This window comes from Mytilus trossulus, chromosome 12 (genome assembly GCF_036588685.1).
Source record: "Mytilus trossulus isolate FHL-02 chromosome 12, PNRI_Mtr1.1.1.hap1, whole genome shotgun sequence".
NCBI classification, from domain to species: Eukaryota; Metazoa; Mollusca; class Bivalvia; order Mytilida; family Mytilidae; genus Mytilus; species Mytilus trossulus.
In genome coordinates this window covers 43,109,656-43,132,484 of record NC_086384.1, presented here as the reverse complement: position 1 = coordinate 43,132,484, position 22,829 = coordinate 43,109,656, and the positions used below count along the sequence as shown (strand labels likewise).

Below are 22,829 nucleotides of genomic sequence, written 5' to 3'. Positions count from 1 at the left end.
TATTATATTGTTCGCTAGCTTGAGTCTGGTTTATATGTGACATATTTTTTATAAAACATCCATGAAATTATGTGCAAGTACTAGGGACAATTTTTCACTAAGGGAGACACTATTTTATAGTTTACAAATGTGATATTCTGTCCCATGAACAAAATTTCACAGACGAACTGTGAAATATTGTTCTAGAGGACACAATTTCATGGGACACTTTTTTGGCTTACACTTACATCAATAGATATAAACAATTTACCAAAGTTTCATGGACATTTTTTTTGAGTTATTGTCCGAAGTATTAAAAATCCCCCTTTTTTAATGAATAAAGCCCCATAAATCCAAAACTTAAAATCTGAAATTTATAAAAATTGAAAGGGAGCTTACATCAATAAATATAAACAATTCACCAAAGTATCATGGACATTGGTGAAAGCCTTTTTGAGTTATTGTCCGAAGTGTTGAAAATCCCCCCTTTTTTATGAATAAAGCCCCATAAATCCAAAACTTAAAATCTGAAATTAAAAAAAACCGAAAGGGAGCTTACGTCAATAGATATAAACAATTCACTTAAGTTTCATGGAAATTGGTGAAAGTGTTTTTGAGTTATTGTTCGAAGTGTGGACCATGGAGGGATGGACAATGGTATACCATAATACGTCCCGTCTAAAAGATGGGCGTATAAAAATAGAAAAACACCAACATAACTACATATGAGAATGAAAGATACACAGAGAACATCAACATCCAAACTTTTCAAAAGCAGTCTTATCTTTGCTCATTGTTGAAGGCCGTACAGTGACTTATAGTTGTTAATGTTTGTGTCATTTTGGTATTTTGTGGATAGTTGTCTCATTGGCAATCATACCACATCTTCTTTTTTATATTATCAATATCTTTATATACCTTTGGCCATACACTCTGATGGAGAAATCTGTGGATTTTTGTTAGAGATGAACTGACGGACTTTAAGTATAGACTGAGGTGTAGCTGGTACAGATGATGATGTCCTTGACCTAGAAAGTGACTTTCTCTGTGGTACAGGTGTCTGTAACATACTTAAGGCATCAGCCCCACATATCTTGCTCTTTCTGAAATAAAACAAAAATATCTAAAAAAGGAGTTTAGGAGAAATTCAACACTTTCCTTTTTGTTGCCAATTCGATTACAATTATGTTTGTTGCATACAGTGGCGGATCCAGAGGGGGGGGGGGGGGGGGGGGGGGGGTTGGAACTTTTAAATGGCTGGATCCGCCCCTGGCATATTTAATGAATGGCTATTATTTATTTTGAATTTATTGAACCATAAAACTAATTTTTGGGTTCAATAAAATCAAAATAAATTATTGCCATTCATTATAAATAAATTTCTATCAAAAATAAGGCTCAAAGAACTTTTTATTTTATTTATCTTGACAAAAACATTAAAGTACACACATGTTGGCGTATGAATACACAACGTCAGAGTGGGCGTGTCTTCATAAAAATTGACAACATTGAAAATAAAACTAATAATTTTAACCAATCGTAAGACAGTTAATACACAAAATTTATTTATATACATATGATAAGGAAATTCAATTAAAAACAGATAAATAGGCACTGTGGATTCATTATCATTTGTGGGATACAGATGTTTTTGTGGGTTTCATGGTTACATGGGAACCACCAATTTTAATGTGTAACAAATAATGTATGTTCTATAGGAATATTTGTAGACTTTGGCAAGAGCACCAAATCTATTATCAACGAAATGCAAGTTTTCCACTATCTACTAAATGTTGTTAACACGAATAATAATAGAACTCAGACTGTTGCCTCTTTGAAACATTCCCCAATTTCATTTTCAATTTCATTGGTCTAATACACAATACTAAATGTCATACCAACCTTTTAGTAGATACAGGTTACATCATTGGTCTAATACACAATACTAAATGTCATACCAACCTTTTAGTAGATACAGGTGACATCATTGGTCTAATACACAATACTAAATGTCATACCAACCTTTTAGTAGATACAGGTGACATCATTGGTCTAATACACAATACTAAATGTCATACCAACCTTTTAGTAGATACAGGTGACATCATTGGTCTAATACACAATACTAAATGTCATACCAACCTTTTAGTAGATACAGGTGACATCATTGGTCTAATACACAATACTAAATGTCATACCAACCTTTTAGTAGATACAGGTGACATCATTGGTCTAATACACAATACTAAATGTCATACCAACCTTTTAGCAGATACAGGTTACATCATTGGTCTAATACACAATACTAAATGTCATACCAACCTTTTAGTAGATACAGGTGACATCATTGGTCTAATACACAATACTAAATGTCATACCAACCTTTTAGTAGATACAGGTGACATCATTTTTGACAGGTTGTAAGGAGTAACTGCAGCTTGCACAGATGGTTGCCATGGTGAAGACATCTGTGTACTTTCTTGGTGTGTCATGTAAACAACTGGCTGTTTATGTCTAAAGAAAAAAATCACAATTTTAATGTATGCAGAGTTAAACAAAATCCCTGTGACATTGGTTCTCGGTAAACTATCTTAAATCAGAACTCAAAGTACAAAATTTGTGCTAGACACACAGAATCCAGTTTAAAGTCTGAGTCTGATTATAGTACTCAAAATTTATATATTACCACAAGACCCCAGATTATGTAGCCTCACTGTTTGTAAAAATATGTACATCTATATCAAAAGGACAATGTAGATTTTAGGACATACAGTGAAACCTGTTTAACCGGAACCTCTTAGGGACTTGGGATTTTGTTCAGTTTTGGCCAATGTTCGGTTTTATCAGGTTCACAACGCACATGATTTGATATGACGGTGCTTACGAACATGTTTGGTTTATACAGGTTTTCGGTTTGAACAGGATTCAGTTTAATCAGGTTTCACTGTATTATAAACTATCATAAAATTCACCCACAATCATGTTGCCCCATATCATAATTTCTTGTCCCATTTTGTAAGACTATTCATAAAAGAATTTAAAATATTTTAAGAGCCTTGATGACACAATTGAATAGACTGGGGCGTCTCAATAATTCTGTTATAAGTGAGATTTGTCAGGTTTTGAGCAAAAGCTGTCCGACTCATAACAAAAATGTGTCCCGAGTACAGGAATGCCCCACTCGCACTATCATTTTCTATGTTCAGTAGACTATGAAATTGGGGGGAAATCTCTAATTTGGCATTAAAATTAAAAAGATCATATCATAGTGAACATGTGTATTAAGTTTCAAGTTAATTGGAATTCAACTTCATCAAAAACTACCTCAACCAAAAACTTTAACCTTGGACGAACAGACCTACAGACCAGAAAAACATAATGCCCATAAATGGGGCATAAAAATAAAGCACAAATATTACTTGAGATAATTCTTTGCCGATAAGATTACACTTATTGTTTTTTTGTTTTTTTTGGTGAAGGTATCATTTTTTAGCATGTACAGTTCAAATAATCATTTATTGACGAGGATTTTCAGTTTTCCGAAGGTCATTAGTTCTCTCTCCTGCTTTATCCACCATTGAAAACTGTTGCCAAAAAAGGCAATAGAGCTGAAAGTGGCATAAAATACCAATCAATCAAATAGTCAAAGAGTTTGCATAATTTCATCATACATACCCAAAGAAAGACCTTGACCTTGGTGTAACAGGCGTACACACAAATGGTCCTACTTTAGACTCTTCTTGGTCACTGAAAAGAAAGTGATGAAGTCAATATACATTTTCTCATTTATTAAATATGGGAGTACCAAAAACATAAAATATCAATTTGCTTCATACATCCCAAATTTTATACAATTTATTGTATTAACCATACATTTTGAAAACCTAATACCTCTATATTGAAAACAACACTCAAGTAAACTGAATCTTGTATTGTCTTTTAAAATCCTGTAAAAACTTTATCACGAAGAAATATATTTATCAAAGTTGTACAAAATCGAACATGTAAAATGTTGTTTTTTTTATAGTTAACACATGTTTGGTTAATTATAGTAAAGTCAGTTCAATTTGGATATTGAGTTCATGCACGAGTGAACTCAAGTAAACTCAGGTGGTTTAAAGCCATTCGAGCCATTGCAGTCAAAGTGTACCATTTTGCAAAATAAATAATATTATAAATCATATTATTTATTTTCAGATTTGTGGACCACAAGTATGGGGAAACCAGTAGAAGCTGCTTAATAGCTATATATTTAAATGAACTTTCAACAATATTATACTCATATTTATAATAAAATGTGCGCTTGTCTCTGCAAGTGGTGTCTCCCATGTAAGAGTTTGTGGTTATTTGATAAATATTTTATGTTCGTTTGAGTTTACGAATTAGAAAAATTAAAATCAATAGTAAATATGAAGCTGGCAAGACTTTCAAAAGTTCCACAATGACCTTCATAAAAACTCTTAACTTACTTTGTTTCAGCCTCATCTTCAAATTTAACCTCTTGAACTCTTTCTAAGATCTCCAGGAAGAGATTTGACCTTGACACAATTTTAGCATGACTGTTCTTTGTAACTGTTGTAGACAATGGTTTTGGTTTCTTCACTGTAAATAAATAAATAAATACGAAAAGTCAATTGAATAGTCCTCAATACCTCAGACTCATCCACCTTACAATGAGGGTAGGAATGCCCTTTAATGTCAGACTTCAAAACCGCCATTTACAGCTACTGTTAGTGTCAGATTGATTAAAATTTTACCGTGATTTGTCAAAATATTCTTATTGTGATTCGTCAGGTCTCAAATAATTATCATAACAGTTATTTTTGGAAAAAAATTGACCTGATTCGTAAAAAAAAAAAATCTTCTAAAGAAACGTGTGCATTTAATTGTCATGCACCAAAAATTACTGTTAAGGTCAATTGGCAAGAACTTTTACCATTGCCATCAACATCAAAAAGTTTAAATGTCACCATAGTTACAATGTAATAATTTCAAGTGCAGTAAACTTTTTCATGGGTTGTTTTTATTGCAACATTTAATATTTTACAGGTTAGCAGTTATAATTGTAATTAATTGTGTGGTCTTCAGTAAAATCATTTTTTTTTACACTCTTTCTCAGTTTTGACCAGTTTTCACAACTTTTCTCAGTCTCCTAAGGTCTTTAGAGCTAATTTCCTTCTGCATGTACAGACAAACTTTCGTTACATTCCTTGCTTTATTTGTATATTGTACAATTGTAATTGGGACAAAGTCAAATTAAATTTAAATGTAATAATTACAGGTTTACTATGCCTATATATATTGTTGAAGATGTCAATCTTAATTACAAAGCAAGCAAGCCAAACAAAGTTTTACTCTACAAGAATAAGGAAATTAGCTATAACACTTTGAATTTACTTCTCACTTACAATGATTATTACCAAACTATGCATAATAAAGGAGAAATCTTAGAAAATAGTCTAATAGTCATGTAATTTCTAAGTGGAATAAAGAACACTTGATATTACATGTATGTTATTCTGTCAGATTGTATTTGGACAGTTATTTACTCCAGACTTCTCCACCAATAGAAACTGTCCGCCACATGTATAACAATGGATGCTGAAAATGGTGATAAATATCAACAGACTTACGGATTAACTTTTCGAGTCCACAAGCCCACAGAATTTTAGTTGGATTCTGTTGACTTGTAGAGAAGAATTTTATAGTCTGAAAGTAGTTTTACAAGCCAATGCCGAAGAAATTTTGGTAAGTAGTGAGCACTGTACCAACAAAAACATTAACATCAATTTGAAGTTAATTCCTTACTACATACCTTCCCTCAGTTTAGCTGTTTTTTTCTTTGGTAAACTCTGATTATCAAACACCATTTTTCTCTGCACTGCAGAGAGAACAGACAGGAAACCATCTACCATAGCATTTCTTGCTGATGCTCTCTCACGAGCTTTGGACGCTGGCTCAAACTGAAATTAAAATACAGAGTCAAGCATATCACAGCTAAGTCCTTATTTATTGTGCTCCATTCCTTATATCCCTCCTTATAGCTGACTATAGGGTAGGGGATTTGCTCATTGTTGAAGGCCTTATGGTGTCCTATATCTGTTTATTTCTGTGTCATTTGGTTGCTTTGTCAATAGTTGTCTCATTGGCAATCATACCACATCTTCTTTTGTATATTATCAATACATTATAAACTATTTAAATGGAAATAAATGAATTTCAGAACAGAAGGTATAATTTTGAAATTACGTATGGTAGAGACTAAATGTTTTAAAAAGCCAAGCACAGTAGACTCCGGCTAATCAGATACCCAAAATGTCAGCTAAAAATATCCGATTACCCGATATATTCAATTAGATGATGAATGTATATTCATTGAATATTCTGCCATTATAAGTTGATCTAATCCTGAGATGTTACTAACCCTGACAATTGCTTAATATGTGAAAGGGCTAGAGGAAGCTGGAGGTGATTTTTATCAATTGCATCACCACGATGTTTGCGTAAAAAAATATCAGCTGATTATGTAATGATTAAACTTTACACTTGCAGTTTTTAAATCCTATATTTATTAAAATAAATCAAATATATCCTGAAATATTCATGTGAATTATTATCTTCCATCCATAATTTGTCTTTATTTGTTTAGTAAACAAATTAATATCCATCATTTACATTTTCACACAGGTAAACTAATTGGGCTATAAATAGATCAAAGCATGTCTGTGTAGAATCTCTAAGCTAAAATTGTAATGTTATAATTTTATTTCTTTAAATAATCAAATTTAAATTTATGAAAATAATCATGATTGATAAAATGTTATTGCATATAGTTTACGTTTTCTGAGGGCTATTTATGTTTAGGTCATTGTTCTAGAGGCTTCTTCACAAATTTGTAAACAAACCAATATGGCGGCCATGACACATGGTTATCTTTGCACCTCATGTGAAAAAATATTTAGAACTGACAAAAGTCAGATTTCTCTTGTCAAAAGGGATTTATATATATTTATATTGCAATAAATTATTCAGAAGGAGGTACATTCAGTTTAAATTATATTTCTCACTCTATGAGCATTTTGAGTTATCAAAATTCTCCCAACAGCAACATACTTCCCTTGTCAACTGAGTCTTGTATAATTTATAAAAAGATTCAAACCATTTGAAGTAAAAGGGCATGAAATTCACATGACAAAGGAAACTTATGAATAAAGACAACAATTTAATAAGAAAAAGATCCTCTTTATTTATTAAAAACAAAATCTTCTTGTCTGCAAGATTGTAAATTCGTAACTTCCGGGTCCATTTCCTGTCAGAAAAACAATGAAAATATCCGATTGTACATGTACATGGTTTTTAACAAAATGACCCAAATATTCTAATCCGATTTGACGATATATTCTTATATCCGATATTCGATTACCCAATGCAATTAACATTAAACATATAGGGAATGGTTTGGTGTTTTGAAATGATATTACAATAGCCGATATATTCGTTTAGCCGATATCCGATTAGGTGGAGTCTACTGTAGCACCAAATCCCTATAATAAAGTTTTGACCATCATTATTTAATACTTTAAATTCAAAAATAATTGCAAGGTTTATATATTTGTTAATAGTGTGACTGTGAGTATCTCAAATATTAGAACTCACATTATGATTATTATATCTGATCTGTATACAAAATTTCCTGTAATCGCAATATTAATCTCGCATTATTTTCATTGTTCATAAAATTACAATAATTTCTGAATTTATAGTACAATGGAAGGTCTTTTTATAAATATTTTTAAAATAATTTATAGAATTAAAATAATACCTTAAATTTCATTCAATAAAACAATAACATGGGCATAATCAAAGGAGTAGGTCCAGTAAGGGCAGATTTTGGCCTCAAAATTTAGGTTCATCTGATGAAAGATTTTGGGCACTTTTTAAGCAGTGAAGTGTCTATTTCAGTTGATTCAATTAGTTTATGTGAAAGATTTTAACTGATTTACTTGTTAAAAATGAAAGTGGTCAAATCTGTGTTCATCCTCAACCTTTATATATGTTATGTATTATCATCAAATACAACTTACATTACAATATTAAGAATGAACACAAATGCGGCCACTTTCATTTAAGACAGACATCGTCTAAAGTTTACTCAAAATGCTAAATTTGTGAAGATTTCATTAATTTAGCATGACTTAAGGCCGTTTTTATTAAATAAGTTGGTTTACGGATCCGCCGACCCGAATTTTCGCTAATTCAAATAAAAATAAACGCATATTTGTCCTTAAAATTTATTTCCGCCGACCTCATATTTATCGATTTATTAAGAAAATTTTAAACGGAATTTTTGTGTTTACGTTTCGTATTCTGTTTCCTATTACTGCACTAAAAAATCGTAAACCAGTGCAACGGAAACGTGACTGGTTAGCTTTCCGTGACACCCAAAATCGAAAACAAGTCGCCATGTTCTTGACGATACCAGTCGCATCCGTCATCGGACATTTTCAATTTTTAACAAGTTGATGAAACATCATTTTTTTATTGATAATTTAAGAAATTAAGACATAAACGGTTCATTATCTTAAGAAAAGAGGCTGAAGCATTGTATTTGCAGTGTGTAGCAGTTTATTTGATAAAAAATACAACTCATCACCTCGAACATTTTTGCAAGTTCCGGTGCTTGTCACTCGAAAACGTACATCAACCTAAATTTCGACGGCAAAATAAGTTTGTTACTTCATTTAAACGTGATAAAAGTTGCCTCTAGTAAATGTTTAATCCATTTATTGCATTAAAAACGTCATGTTCCTTTCCAAATAACTTGTTAAACATCGTTTATTTTTGTAAATGTTCTTGCATTCGTCCGCCATTTACCGATTTCTAAACTACGGATCTGAACCGGACCAGCTAAGACCGAAATCCGTACTTTTACAATAATTATTATGGACGCACGGACGAAACAGCTGACAGACGAATATTGACCACAAAGGGAAAAATTATGTATGTCACATGCATTAAGAGACTTTTAGTTACATCTAATTGATTGGTGTCTATAATTCCCTATATTTTTTTATGGATTGAATTTGTTTCAAACTTGATTAAAGTTGCTTAACTCTGAGACTATCACACTAGCTAATATCAATATATTATGGACCAGGTTAATAACTTATATATTTTTTGATGAGAAACACTGAATTTCATACTTAAGATAGTTTTGAATTAAATTGTAATTGATATATTATAATTTCTTTACATTTTTCAAAATAAAAAAAAACAATTTAGTGCTAGATATTAAATATTTAGTTGGAAGTTTCTCACAAGAACCTAAGTAAACTTTTAATTTGAAATGTTACTTTAATTGTATACTCAGATATGAATTGAACAATATAAAAAGAACATTATTTACATATGACCCTTTATACTATAGTAAAATCCAAACATTGTAGGGCACCACACGAATGAGCACTTCTCTTTCAAATCTCACCACTTCTCCCTATCAGTTTCAAAAAGAGAAGTCACTTCTCCCTATAATTCTGAAGAAGTGTGAGCCCTACAGATATCCGTAAACCAATTAAAAAAAAAAACTGGAAAGATCTAGTTTAAATTTATTTTTTTTCCCTCCTCCTACCCTAAGTTTTTTGGGCTGATGTCCGTAAACCAACTTATTAAATAAAAACGGCCTAATGATGCTTATACCCGATATATATGCATTGTATTGTCAAAAAAAGCCCATATTTATGTAGCAGAAGCATTCTACTTTCCAATAAAAAACTTCAAGTTTACATTTTAACAATTTTGTAAAACTGCTTTATTTTGGGGCCAAAAAGGGGTCTTACTGGACCTATTCCTTTATTGAGAAATTGAGAAGGCTATGTCACAGATTACAAAATAGAAAATTCTGATAAGAACAAGCACTGCCCAGGCCCGTAGCCAGGAATTTCCCAAGGGGGGTTCGTTTGACTCACAAACTCGACTTTAATAGTCACAATTCGAACAGAACATCGACTTTAACAGTGCTTATTAGTTTTCAAGGGGGGGTTCGTCCAAACCCCCAAAACCCCCTGGCTACGTGTATGACTGCCTAACCTTCAATACAGTTGTATCAGTGACTTACAATAACTGCATGTTTTAACTTCTCGTTGAGTTGTATGGCCTCAACATATCTGGCCCTCTGTAGATAGTGTAAAACCAGTAGTTCCAGGGAGTGTGGTTCTTTACTGTCAGTAAGATATCTAATTAGCTGACGTTCCTCATTCTCTGTCAACGGCAGCTGCAGTAACTGATCCATAGTTTTAGCTGTAAAAAAATATAATACAAAAGTATTAAATGCACTACAAAAAAGCAATCCTAAAAGTTGTTTTAAAAAAAAAAAATCCTTTTTATTGCAAAAAGGAGTAAATCTTTCTACCTGTACCATCAAAATCCACTTCTATGATAAATTTTTGTTCTAAGCATGTGGATTTTATTCTCTTCCAGAAAACAAATGATGTCAGGACTAAGAAGTCTGCCTTAGTCAAGAAGTCAACACTTGTTTTTGAGATACAATTTATATCTTAGCTTTTATATATAGGTAGAGGGGGGATAGAAGGGGTCCTGATCCCGAAATCCTGGGCCTAAATACACCAAATCTCGAACTTAAAATCACGAAATCCTGAGGTCCCGAAATTTGAATAAAGAATTCCTGGATCATGAAAGGGTCAATCCCGAAATCCCGAGCTAAAAAACACCCAATCCCGGAGTCCCGATAAAGGTCCTATCCCCCTTCTAGGTAGCCACATACTTAGGATTCCATTTTCAACCTACTAAATGGATTCATTTTATTTTCAAGGATACCATAATTGGTGGATTGATGGATTTTCATGGAAATTTAGTTTGTGGTTTTTGTATACAAAACTTACATTATATTTTAAATTGTCCTTACAAATTGTATATTGTTAAATCAACAGTAAATCATTTTCTAGAGAAATCTAAATCACACTGTGTTTTGCTAATCATACCACCACTCATACTTTAAAGTGCAAATTTTTAAAACAGGAATTAACTGTTTGACACACCTGAAAGGCACTCGCACACATTACAACACATAGCTGACAATCTGTTTACCAAATATAAAGTAATTCTGTTTAGTAGTACTGTACAATTGTGATGAAACAGCTGCTTATTTATCTGCCATTTTGAAATGGAATTAATAAATGTGTACAGTAATTCTTTAGCAAATTAAATGCATATTCAGAACTAGAACATGTTACTTTGATATGAATATAAACCCTGCTTTGTATTGCACTAGACAGACACAATGAGCCAGCTCTCTTCCACTTGACATATAAAGCCAATAAATATTTCAATTTCATATAAATTGATGTTTTTCAAGTACTGTGGATTCATTATCATTCATTGGATACCAATTTTTGTGGTTTTCGTGGATACGGGTAAACCACGATTTCAAATGTACCACAAATATCATATTTTCACTAGGCTTTGTATGCAGAGATTTGGCAAAACCATGAAATCAAATCTTCACGTATATGCAAGTTTTCAGTAGCCCATGAAAATAAATGAATCCACAGTAATAAGCATTAATCTAAAATGCTGGAAAATATGATATAATTCAAATTTAAATTGGTGTGACAATAGAAACATGAATTACTTTGTTGACATCCTTGAAACAGGTGTTGTAACATATCTTCCATATTATCTTCATCTCTGTATGTTCTCTGGTACTCTAGAGCCTCAGCTGTCAATCTACAAGAAAAATATTAAACTTAGAGCAGTCAGGAATATTACATTGATATCAATGTGAATTTGAAAGAGGATGGGAGGAAATGAACATGCAGTGTTCAAACGCTCAATCTCAGAGTTGACAGAGTAAACTCCCCTTCCCCCTAAAAAAAATAAAAATTAAAAATAAGTAAATAACAGATAAAATTGTCAAAATGTATAAATCACTGTCTGAGGAGATTTGTGACAGGAAACAGCAACATAAACACAACTATTGACTTACCCATTAGCCAATAATACTGTCAGTTTTATTTTGACTTCTTCAGGTGACGATAATGGTGACTGCTTATAAGTAATGTAGCGCAATGCCATTTTGCAGTCTCCTTGGTATAATAGAGACCTGATGATTCTATAGTGTTGCCAGTCACCCAAACTCCTGGTCACTAAAGGGTCAAGTATAACAACCATGGATTCCTGAAAAAGCAAGACAAGATTTTGTCATAGGGTGAAACTTTGCATATTTAATTCTTATCTCAGATCTGTATTTAATTGCCTACATTAATTTGCTATGGTCAAGTGTATTAAGAATTGGAATTTTATTGTTTTCATGAACTTTAGCAGACTGTCTGATTGACCGTTAAATTTAATGTATGATGCAGCTGTGTTTTAACTGTAATAATTTCTAACTAGAAGCCCTATAATTTATGTCTCTGTTTATTTATATTCTGTCCCTATACTTGTGTGATCTGTAAATGAATGACGATTTAATGTGTGAGAAAGTCATAAAAGTAGCCAGGGCCTTGGTGATGATAAAAGTGAGTGAATGTTTAGATGCGAGAGGATTGGAGAGAGTTAGTGAAAGAGAATGGACGTGTCTCTGTCTTAACAATGTAAATTAATTGAACTGTATATTTTGAACTGTTGATAATAAATTTGTATATATCTGAACATAGTCTTTAAAAGCCAGTGCCTTATAACAGCTCCGTGACAATTTGATGGATTTTTTAAGTGTTTTAACGCCACTTTTAAGCCTCACTGTTGGGCTCTCATATGGCGGTCAGTTTTTATTGTTGGGGGGAAACCAGAGTGCCCAAAGAAAACCATGTCTTTTGATAGCAAAACTGAATATCTCTGTCAATTATGATTACAGTCTAGTACACCTGCACGAGCGGGATTCAAGCTCACAACCTCAGTATTGACTGGCTAGTGATTACAATAGTAACTACTTAGACCACTCAACCACCGAGGTCGTTAGCAAAACAAGATGGTAGCTAGTTTAAACATATTTTATTTACAAAAAGGACAAATGGATTAGACAAGTTTTTCAACTTAGTAATATATTTTCCAAAACAAGATTGTGTCGAAATGCTAGAAAATTGTAAAATTGATGGAAGCATTGTAAGAACTAACAGTGCACTATAATTCAAATTAAAAACAAGAATTCTCGAAATGAAATGTCTTGCATGCTTACCAATCATGATTTATTTGCAAAGGTAGGTTTTTAAGCAAAAGTTACAGGTTCATGGATTCTAAAATTTGATGATATAAGTTTTCAGAAGAACAAAAAGGATTTGAAACCATCAAATACTCTGTATTCCTTACCTCAAAGTCTTTATGATCCAGCAGCCAAAAGCCTTGAACTAACTTTACTACAGATATCGGGATACACTGTGACTTGGTAAACTTACAAATCTTCTGAGAAAACTAAAATAAAGATAATTTTATGCAAATGTCAGAAATGTAAAGATAGAATATGGGACTATAAAATGCCATTCTTGGCTCAGAGTTTTTTTCATTTCCATGTTTAGAGAAACCTGATACTTGTAATTTATCAGTGGGAAGTTGAATATTGCATTGTCAATAAAGCATTGGTTGTAGTTGATGCAATAAGAATTCTGGACAATGGGAGATAACTCCAAAATGACATCTGCTCCTTGGTTAGGTTGTTGTCTCTTTGACACATTCCTCATTTCTATTTTCAATTTTATCATTTATATTTTTAAAAAAGATATTAGATTCCTGCATCTGGCACAAGTTATGTAATTTTCTTGACAGGTGTAACATCATTGACTTACTTGTTCTAATTGTGTAGGGTCCACAAGAAATGCTAGGTCTAACAAGCAAAGCAACTGTAGTGATATTTTTATATTTTATGTTTTTTCCTTCTAAAACTAATGGCCCAGTGGACTGACTTGTTCATGTTATGAAGGATCCAGAAGTAACACTAGGTCTAACAAACAAAACAACTCTGAGGAATGTTTTTGTTACTTCTGAAACTGAAGGCCATGTTGACTTACTTGTTCATGTTGTGTAGGGTCCACAAGTGACACCAGGTCCAACAAAGAGTACAGCACTAAAGCATTTTTCATTGTTAAGTCTATCCCTTCCAGAAGGTATACATTAAGTAGTGCCTGTAATAATATTAATAAGTCTATTAGTCAAAACACCTACATTTTGTAATTAATGAGCATGGTTAAATTGACATTATAATTAAATGGAAACCAAAAAGAAAGAGAAATCTGACTCAACTGGATTTTTATTTTAAGTGGAAAACAAATTGAACTTATATCTTATGTCTCATTGAATATATATACTGTAAATTCATAAATTATTGTGTGCATTAATTATTGCGATTTTGTCATTTTAGACCTAAATGGGATTTTAATTATTAAGATTTTGAGATAAATCTAATTCATTTAAAATATTTCAAATTACGAGTTTAAATTATTGGGTTTACAATTTTGTCGCATTTTTCTAATAATTTCTGAATTTACAGTATATAAAGTGTATGAATGTGATTTTTTCATAAACTTGTAAATTGAACATGTTTGTGTTTGTGTTTGTCTTGTATTGGTAGTAAGGCTATTGGTAAGTGGATATTTTTGTGAAAGCTTTTTTTTTCTAAATTCCAATCCTTGTTCAGAATCAGTCTTGATAATCCATGCAGGCTATTCCATTTAAATGTTTGTGGGAGAGTAGGAAGGAAGATTAATTATTGAATGTTGGACAAGAGTCTTTTATCAGTATGTAGCTATAACCATTATGTAAAATTATCAAAAAAATGGTTCTTGGTTGTAGGGATATTTTCAAAGTCCCTTTTAATGGAATAGCCCTGAATGATTAAATAGCTGTTCTTACGTGTAAACTTGGTGGTGGATACAATCCACTCCCACCTTCCTTTATCCACAAATCACTGACAGCAGGACCCATGTTATTAACCATGCCATCAATTAGTAACAAATCTGTTTCACCAATATCACTGAAAAATACAGTAGACATGTTTAAATACATCAAAATTTCTTTTCAAAGGTATAACCTGATAGTTCAATATGTAGGAAAACTTAATATTTTTATATTGATGGCACCTGTTAACAATGCTTAAAATGCATGCATGTAATATGATGATGACATATGTTAACTGAACATGCAAGTAATATGATTGGAATGGTTCTCATTGCCAAAAACCAATGCAAAATAGTGGCAATTAAAAAAATGGTCCAAAATGGAAAGATTGATTGATTGATTGCTTGTGATTTAACACCACTTTTAAGCACGGGTATTTGGCTATTTTCTGTTTTTTATTGTTGGAGTCAATAGTGTATGGAGAAAGCCACTGACCTTTGAAAGGAAAACTGACAATTCAAGTCAATTTAGATTGGAGTCGAGTGCACCTGCATAAGCTTGGTTCGAACTCAACTCAGTATTGACTGGCTTTTGATTACAATAGAAACTTCTCAGACCACCTGGCCACAGAGACCCCTAAAATGGGCAAAATAGGCTAATCTAAGGACTTACTGGTGTAGTTTCTGGAGTTCCTGTCTCCGATGTTCAAAGGCCTGCATCAAATTAGCTGCTGGGTAGCTATATTGCCCTGGCAGTAAATGCTCATCTAATTCTTTAAAAAAAATAAACATTTATAGAAGGAAGATTATGCATAGTACTAAACCTAAAGGAAATGTGCATTCATTTATTTTTGTTAATGTTGCTACAAAATTTTATTTTTCAATGATATTTTTGATCATTTACATTTATTTTTCAAGCATACTTTCAAAAATAAGTGTTCCACAAATAATAGTGATACCACATGCACAGCATACTAAGAAAATAAAATGCTGGGGTTGTATTGTCTGATGTGGGCTATTCCAGAAAAAAATGTATGGGGGGTTGGAAGGCACATTGTATTAATAATACATGGGTGATGGGTATCAAAGCAATTTTTCACACTATAATGCACTATAATTCTCAATTACAATTGTCTGGGTGGCAGGTGCTGACAAAAACTGCCTTCCAACCCTCCATACATTTTTTTCTGGAAAAGCCCTGTCATATTTCAATGTATTTTTTTGTTAGTTATTTAGTGAATTTGATGTAAATTGCATATCTTTAAGGGAGTTCCCTTCTCAGTTTCAAAGTAATTAACTTTTCAAAACAATAGTTTATATTGATAGGAAATTAATAAAGGAATCCAAAGAGCAAAAAAAATATACAGGTCACCGTGCTTGTTTTCGAGATATTAGCCATTTGGCAGGAAAATATTCTCTCTTGACTCGTCATAGCTTTATCATTGACAAGTTGAAGTTCTCAAAAGACTTTTACTGATGGCTTATCATTATACATGTAAAAGATTTTCATAAAGAATTAAAGAACCTTAGTGAGCACGCTCACATACCCCACGTCCCTGTATTGTCATTGTAGAAATTAAATAAGTGTAAGGAAAAAATATGGAATAATATATTTTCTGTCAATATGCACATCTACATGCATAGTATGTCCTTATTATCTACAAAATTTCATGAAATTCTGTTGTGTGGTTTCAGAGGAGATGAGATGACAAACTGTTGAAGTAGTACCTTAAAGCAAATAAGTTCAAAGAGGTGTAACTCCTAGAAAAAAATTGAATCGTAATTTCCCGTCGATATGCACATTTACATAGTATGTCCTTATTATCTTAAAAGGTTTCGTGAAATTCTGTTGAGTAGTTTCAGAGGAGTTGCGATGACAAACTGTTGCAGTTGTACATTAAAGTAAATAGGTTCAAAGGGGCGTAACTCCTAGAAAAAAAAATTGAATCGCAATTTCCCGTCGATATACACAACTACATAGTATGTCCTTATTATCTGAAAAGGTTTCGTGAAATTCTGATGTGTGGTTTGAGAGGAGTTGCGATGACAAACTGTTGCAGTAGTACATTAAAGTAAATAAGTTCAAAGGGGCGTAACTCCTAGAAAAAAAATTGAATCGTAATTTCCCGTCGATATGCACAACTACATAGTATGTCCTTATTATCTGAAAAGGTTTCATGAAATTCTGTTGTGTGGTTTGAGAGGAGTTGCGATGACAAGAAACAGGACTGACGGACGGAATGACGGACGGAGGGACTGACAGACGGGTCAAAAACATTATACCCTCCGCAACTCGTTGCGTGGTCGTTGCGTGGGGTATAAAAATAGGGGTTACCAGGCAAATTTTTCAAGGCATTCGAATGGATGAAATCAGAGGATTCTGATAATCTGACAAAAAATCCAAAACAGGACAAGCCAGCTTCCTTAATTGTTTCTGTTTAGTTTTATTCACAAATTTTATACACTTTGGACAATTTAGAACTTTACACATTATAAAGACACCTGTCTTAAGATGAAGGTAGTTATTTGTCCTCTGCTGCCTTAAATTTGACATAAACCCAACATCTCCTTCACTTAATATTAATTGCTGATTCGACATTTATATAATTAAATACGTCATTTGTTCCGGTATTCATACAGTTTTCTTTTGCAATCTTATTAACCACAAACTGAACCTAAATGCTGACAAAGCAGACAATGGAATGTAGGATTGCTTTGTAGCACAGGCTCAAATAATATATTTTCTCAATAACAAAAATATTACAACAATTTGTGTATTTATAAAATAAACATCATACCATCATGTTCAGGTAATAGTCCTGCTCTGACAAACCACATTACAACCTTCAAATGCTGACTGATATATAGAACCACACTCAATTTACTCTGTAACTGTATAAAACCTTTAAAAACAAAATATTGTAACAATCAAATTATGCATAATTCCATAAAATACAATAAAGCCTATTCAAAGTTCAGGAATCATAAGTTTGACCTACAATAGACTTTGTAATATCATAAAGATCTTGAAACCTCTATTTCTGATCCCTTATATCCAAATTTATACATTTCATCTGTTTAAAATGTCTATTTCCCTCTGATAGTGAGTGATACACATTTGTATGTATCATTGTATGGATCAAAAAAGTAAAAAAGCCACAGCACATAATACAACACACTAACATAATGTCTGATAGGAAGCACTGGTATGTATTATAGTGGGTCTCATTGGGGTCTAAGCGTGACGTGGTATTGCCGATTTTTTGTAAGCGTGACACAGGAAAGTCAAATTTTTGTGACAAACAAAACAGGAAATGAGGTCTAGCGGGACCCGGGCAATGACAAAAAATGAGAATTGCAGACGTACATAGTGTAAGCGGGATGAATCTGACAAAACAGTAAGCAGGATCCAGGATCGGAACCCCCCAATGAGACCCCCTTTAAATATAACAGAAGAATGAAAGTAATAGTGCTGAAATGAAAATATGACATTATGATGGTCAAGGGTAAAACTTTATTCCCCATTATTTAAGCTGTGTGCATACAAATATGATGATAGTTTTTTTGGACAGGAACAAACAGACAGGGCTTAACAGTATACAATCAGCTGTTATCTACTCTTTGGTCGGGTTGTTACCTCTTTGACATATTACCCATTTCCATTCTCAATTTTTCTTCTCATTAGTAAGGATAATTTAAAGTATTTTGATAGGTCAACCTCATATATTTGAGGGGGTATATTCTGTCATCTACCAGTCTGTAACAGGGGGGGATCTGTGATTTTAAATATATCAGAATTTATTGGTATGTGATTTCTTACAAATTTTTAAAGACCAATATCTCATATCTCACCTGAAACTCTTTTTATCAAATCTAATGTATTTTGTTAAGAAAGGTACTTCAGGATCAAAAATATCTGGTGTTAAAGCTCTTGACCTGAGAGTTGCATCTAAGATGTCATTCTTTAAAGCTTCCAAAGACAAGAAAAAAGTTTCATAGAATTTTTCCAATAACGTGATTTTTACACTGAAATAGGTCTTAAATTGATTATCTGTTAATTTTGCATTAATTTGGAGATGCAGTGTAACCTTTGGTTATCCGACACAATGGGGACCAGAAAAAATTTCGGATTAAGCAAGGTGTTGTAATACTCAGGTTTTTTCTGCAAGGATAGGCATATTTTGGGACCATGAAAAAGTGTCGATCATAGCAGGATGATGGAATACTCAGGTGTCAGATTAAGCAGGTGACACTAACTGTATAGCATCGCCTATGTTAAACTTGGTTTTACTATCACCATTATCAATTTACAAAGCTCTGCTACATAAACTTAAGGTGTGACAGTTAAATACATTTTACCTATGCCAAGATTAAAATACAATACATTTATTTGCAAATTTACAGTTAATACATTTTATTTTTGGGGAAAACAAAATTTGGGTGAACAACTGTATGTCCCATTTTGTTTTTTGAGTTACATTTATGTGAAATGATTAGTCCTTCATTTATCGAAATTATGTTAAGGTGGTACCTAACACTACAGGGAGATAACTCTGTAAAATCAGCTAAACGTTTTAATTACGTTATGTTGTGAAGGGATTATTAAGCTTCTCAATGATCAAAATCATTGTTTGTCAAACTGCTATATAACCAGTGTAATTTTTCTGATGAAACGGTTGGTTCAAATTTTTTAATTTTTTTATATTTTTGTTGAAGGGTCAAAGTAAATACTTTGTAGAAATTTTATGAAAATTAAACGAGCCAAATTAATTTTAGTAAAGGTGTTGGGTACCACCTTAAGTTACCTTGCTCAGTGGTTGATAATCCTTGATTTAGAAGATGTCTAAAAATAGCTGCGAGATGAGACAGTTTCTGATACGCATGATGTAACGTCAGCATTGACCTTGTGTCTAAAGTAACCACTGACCAATCATATAAAGGTGAACCTGTAATAATAGAAACTATGATTTCAAAAACTACTATTGTGAATTCATTTATTTGTTGTGGATACCAATCATATAGCTGACTTACTGTACATTCAGAAATTATTGCGTGCATTTATTGTTTGATTTTTGTCATTTTAACCTTAAATGGGATTTCAATTTTTACGATTTTGAAAAAAAATAGTTAAATTCATATAAAATATTTCAAAATGCGAGTTTAAATTATTGCGTTTACAACTCAGTCGCATTTTTTTGCAATAATAAAAACCTCGCATTAATTTCTGAATTTACAGTATATAAATCCCAAAACAAAATTTCAGAAATCCTTGTAAAATGTGACAAAGATTTCAACTTGGCTATCATGTGTAAAATGATACAAGTGTTCGGTAAACAGGAAATTGTCGAGTGATGAATCTGAAAATGCATCACATGGTATAGCTGACTTAGGTAAACCCTGAAAACAAATGTCAGAAATCCTCAGTTGTTGATAATCCTTGATTAAGAAGATGTCTAAAAATAGCTACCAGGTGACAGTTTCTGATATGCATGATGTAGTTACTGAAACAGATGTAACAAATTATGCATGGGAGAGATGGAGAGAGAGTTGAAACAGGAAATCAACATTTCTTCAAAGGGAGGGGGAGTATAATAATTTTCATCAATTTTCATTAATACTGAGATTTCTTTCGTTAAAATTAAATAGATTTCTGCATACAACCCTGCCACCAAAAAAAATAAATCAATAAATTCAAGTAGTGTATTCTCAGAATTCTAAACAAATTTGCATGACCAATGAGCGTGGCTATCTGAATTCCAACCAACCAACACACAGTGCATTTTATATAAAGCAATTGGACTTACATGTATTATCTATTGTATTTTTAATATGTACCACACGACTCCATGCCCAGTCTAAAACAAACTTCAATGTGCAGCCATGATGAACATATTCTGAAAAACAAAGATAAGTGTAAGACATGAGTCATCAACAGGAATATATGGTAATTACATATTGAAATATTAAAGTTCTATCCCCTTAATAAAGTTGACTTCAAATGTTTAAGTTCAAATTAAAGAGATATGTTCCCTCCTCTAAGGCAGGGGCATAATAATGTTAAAACAATATATGCAATTTATGTGCAGATAATTTTGAAATATTGACAGCACAAAAAAAATGCTGAAAAAGCATCTAATTCTAACTTCAGAATCATTCATCTGTTATGGCGTTTATCTTTTTCTGAAAGTTTGACTTTTATACAATATAAACGTTAAAATATATAAGTGTTAAATAATTTACAAAAAGAAGTCAACCTGCACTTTTTATCCTTTAAATTTATCTGATTGTTACCAGTTCAAATCCAACACGGTCAGAATAACAAAAATAAATGATCACAAAATCTAACAATTCATAAAAATTCAACAGGACAAATACTTTAAAGCAGTAAAAATTATGGCTTTTCCATTTGAATACATCTTGCACCGACAAATGACAATCAATTAATTACTGTGGATTCATTCATATTCGTTGTATACCAATTTTTGTGGATTTCATTGGTGCAGGAAAAGCAGGAATTCAATATCCACAAAAAATAAATGAATCCGCAGTAAGCTAACTGCAGTGGCCATGTAGTAAAAATAAAAATGCATTGATTCAATAGCCACTTTGCATTGATACTCCCATTTTCAAAAGTTGCTAGATATTTCTAAATGGAACAGCCGTAACATATTTCAACATTTATAAAATGAAACTTACGATGATAGTAAACCGCTGCCAAGATATGATCATAAACAATGTAAAAATATTCTTTTCCTTTCTATTGTTTCTACATTTTTTTTCAGTTGGTTCTGTATCCCTAATGTTTTATCTTATGTTATCCCTAATATCGGTTTATATAAAGAGTTGCATTTCCAATCGCGTTACTTTATACAATATACAGCAAAACCTTACTTAACAAAACCCTTTGGGCAATGAATATCTAGTTCAGATCAGAAAGGGGTTTGCTTTATACAGGTTAAATTGTCGGTATGAATACAATATTCAGCAAATACAGGATTCTGGCAAGCACAGGATTCTTTTCACGAATTTGGCTATACTTTTTGGACCTTTTGGATTATAGCTCTTCATCTTTTATATCTTTTTTTTCCGGAGCACCTGAGATCACCCCTAGTTTTTGGTGGGGTTCGTGTTGTTTATTCTTTAGTTTTCTATGTTGTGTCATGTGTACTATTGTTTTTCTGTTTGTCTTTTTCATTTTTAGCCATGGCGTTGTCAGTTTGTTTTAGATTTACGAGTTTGACTGTCCCTTTGGTGTCTTTCGTCCCTCTTTTATATAAGCTTTGGACTTCAAATATTTTGGCCACGAGCATCACTGAAGAGACATGTTTTGTTGAAATGCGCATCTGGTGCAACAAAATTGGTACCGTTGATTTTATTCATATCAGAGGGTTTCCCTGCATTAATTCTCAATCACATGAAAGTCAAACAAACATGGTCAGACAACACAAATATTAAACAGTCATTGATGTAGGTCAAGGTTAACTTTTATAAACAAAGATCTGTCACATACTACTGATTATAACCCCTCTTGAACACCACCTGTCTAAGGAACCCCAAACCAGGTTAAAACTATAAGTACTAACCTCCAGGGGACCAGTCTTGTATACATCTATTTAGAAACGGTAACATGTTATATTCTAAGGCCATGGTTAATAACTGCTCCCTCATCTGTGCCTGAAAATCCAAATACATTTTAGTAATCCATCAATTTAAATACATGAAAGGATTGAAATATACTTTTAAATTAAGGTGTGTAACATTCATGTTGTCATTTCTAAGCATAAATTGCATGACAAACTATTTAAGCACTGGAACTGTTGTATATTTTTCAATTATTAAAATCATGATTTGTGATGTTTCCCCATGCTGTCATGTTATAGAGTAGCATGCAATATTTTCCTCTTATGGTCACTTGAAAAACACCGATATCACTCAGATTACATTTCTACCTTGACAGGTAAGTTTGTATTTAGCCTATGAAATACTTATTTAGCCTTGAGAATTGAAAGG

General features: G+C 32.4%; 1 protein-coding gene across 4 annotated transcripts in view; it reads right to left on the bottom strand.

The window, feature by feature from the left end:
- Window positions 1-22,829, bottom strand: part of LOC134692142 (protein ELYS-like) — a 79,378-nt gene that overhangs the window by 22,691 nt on the left and 33,858 nt on the right. For 3 of the 4 annotated variants that reach the window (XM_063552577.1, XM_063552576.1, XM_063552578.1), the window contains exons 16-32: window positions 22,403-22,493; window positions 21,516-21,530; window positions 20,624-20,713; window positions 19,625-19,765; window positions 17,618-17,722; window positions 15,493-15,592; window positions 14,836-14,956; window positions 13,995-14,108; window positions 13,300-13,401; window positions 11,981-12,171; window positions 11,627-11,721; window positions 10,094-10,275; window positions 5,795-5,942; window positions 4,449-4,581; window positions 3,655-3,726; window positions 2,362-2,493; window positions 898-1,082 (exon numbers count right to left, since the gene is read on the bottom strand). In XM_063552577.1, coding sequence (XP_063408647.1) covers window positions 898-1,082; window positions 2,362-2,493; window positions 3,655-3,726; window positions 4,449-4,581; window positions 5,795-5,942; window positions 10,094-10,275; window positions 11,627-11,721; window positions 11,981-12,171; window positions 13,300-13,401; window positions 13,995-14,108; window positions 14,836-14,956; window positions 15,493-15,592; window positions 17,618-17,722; window positions 19,625-19,765; window positions 20,624-20,713; window positions 21,516-21,530; window positions 22,403-22,493 — 2,017 coding nt within the window. The remainder of the gene's footprint in view (window positions 1-897; window positions 1,083-2,361; window positions 2,494-3,654; window positions 3,727-4,448; window positions 4,582-5,794; window positions 5,943-10,093; window positions 10,276-11,626; window positions 11,722-11,980; window positions 12,172-13,299; window positions 13,402-13,994; window positions 14,109-14,835; window positions 14,957-15,492; window positions 15,593-17,617; window positions 17,723-19,624; window positions 19,766-20,623; window positions 20,714-21,515; window positions 21,531-22,402; window positions 22,494-22,829) is intronic. The other variant, XM_063552579.1, reaches the window with a different exon arrangement.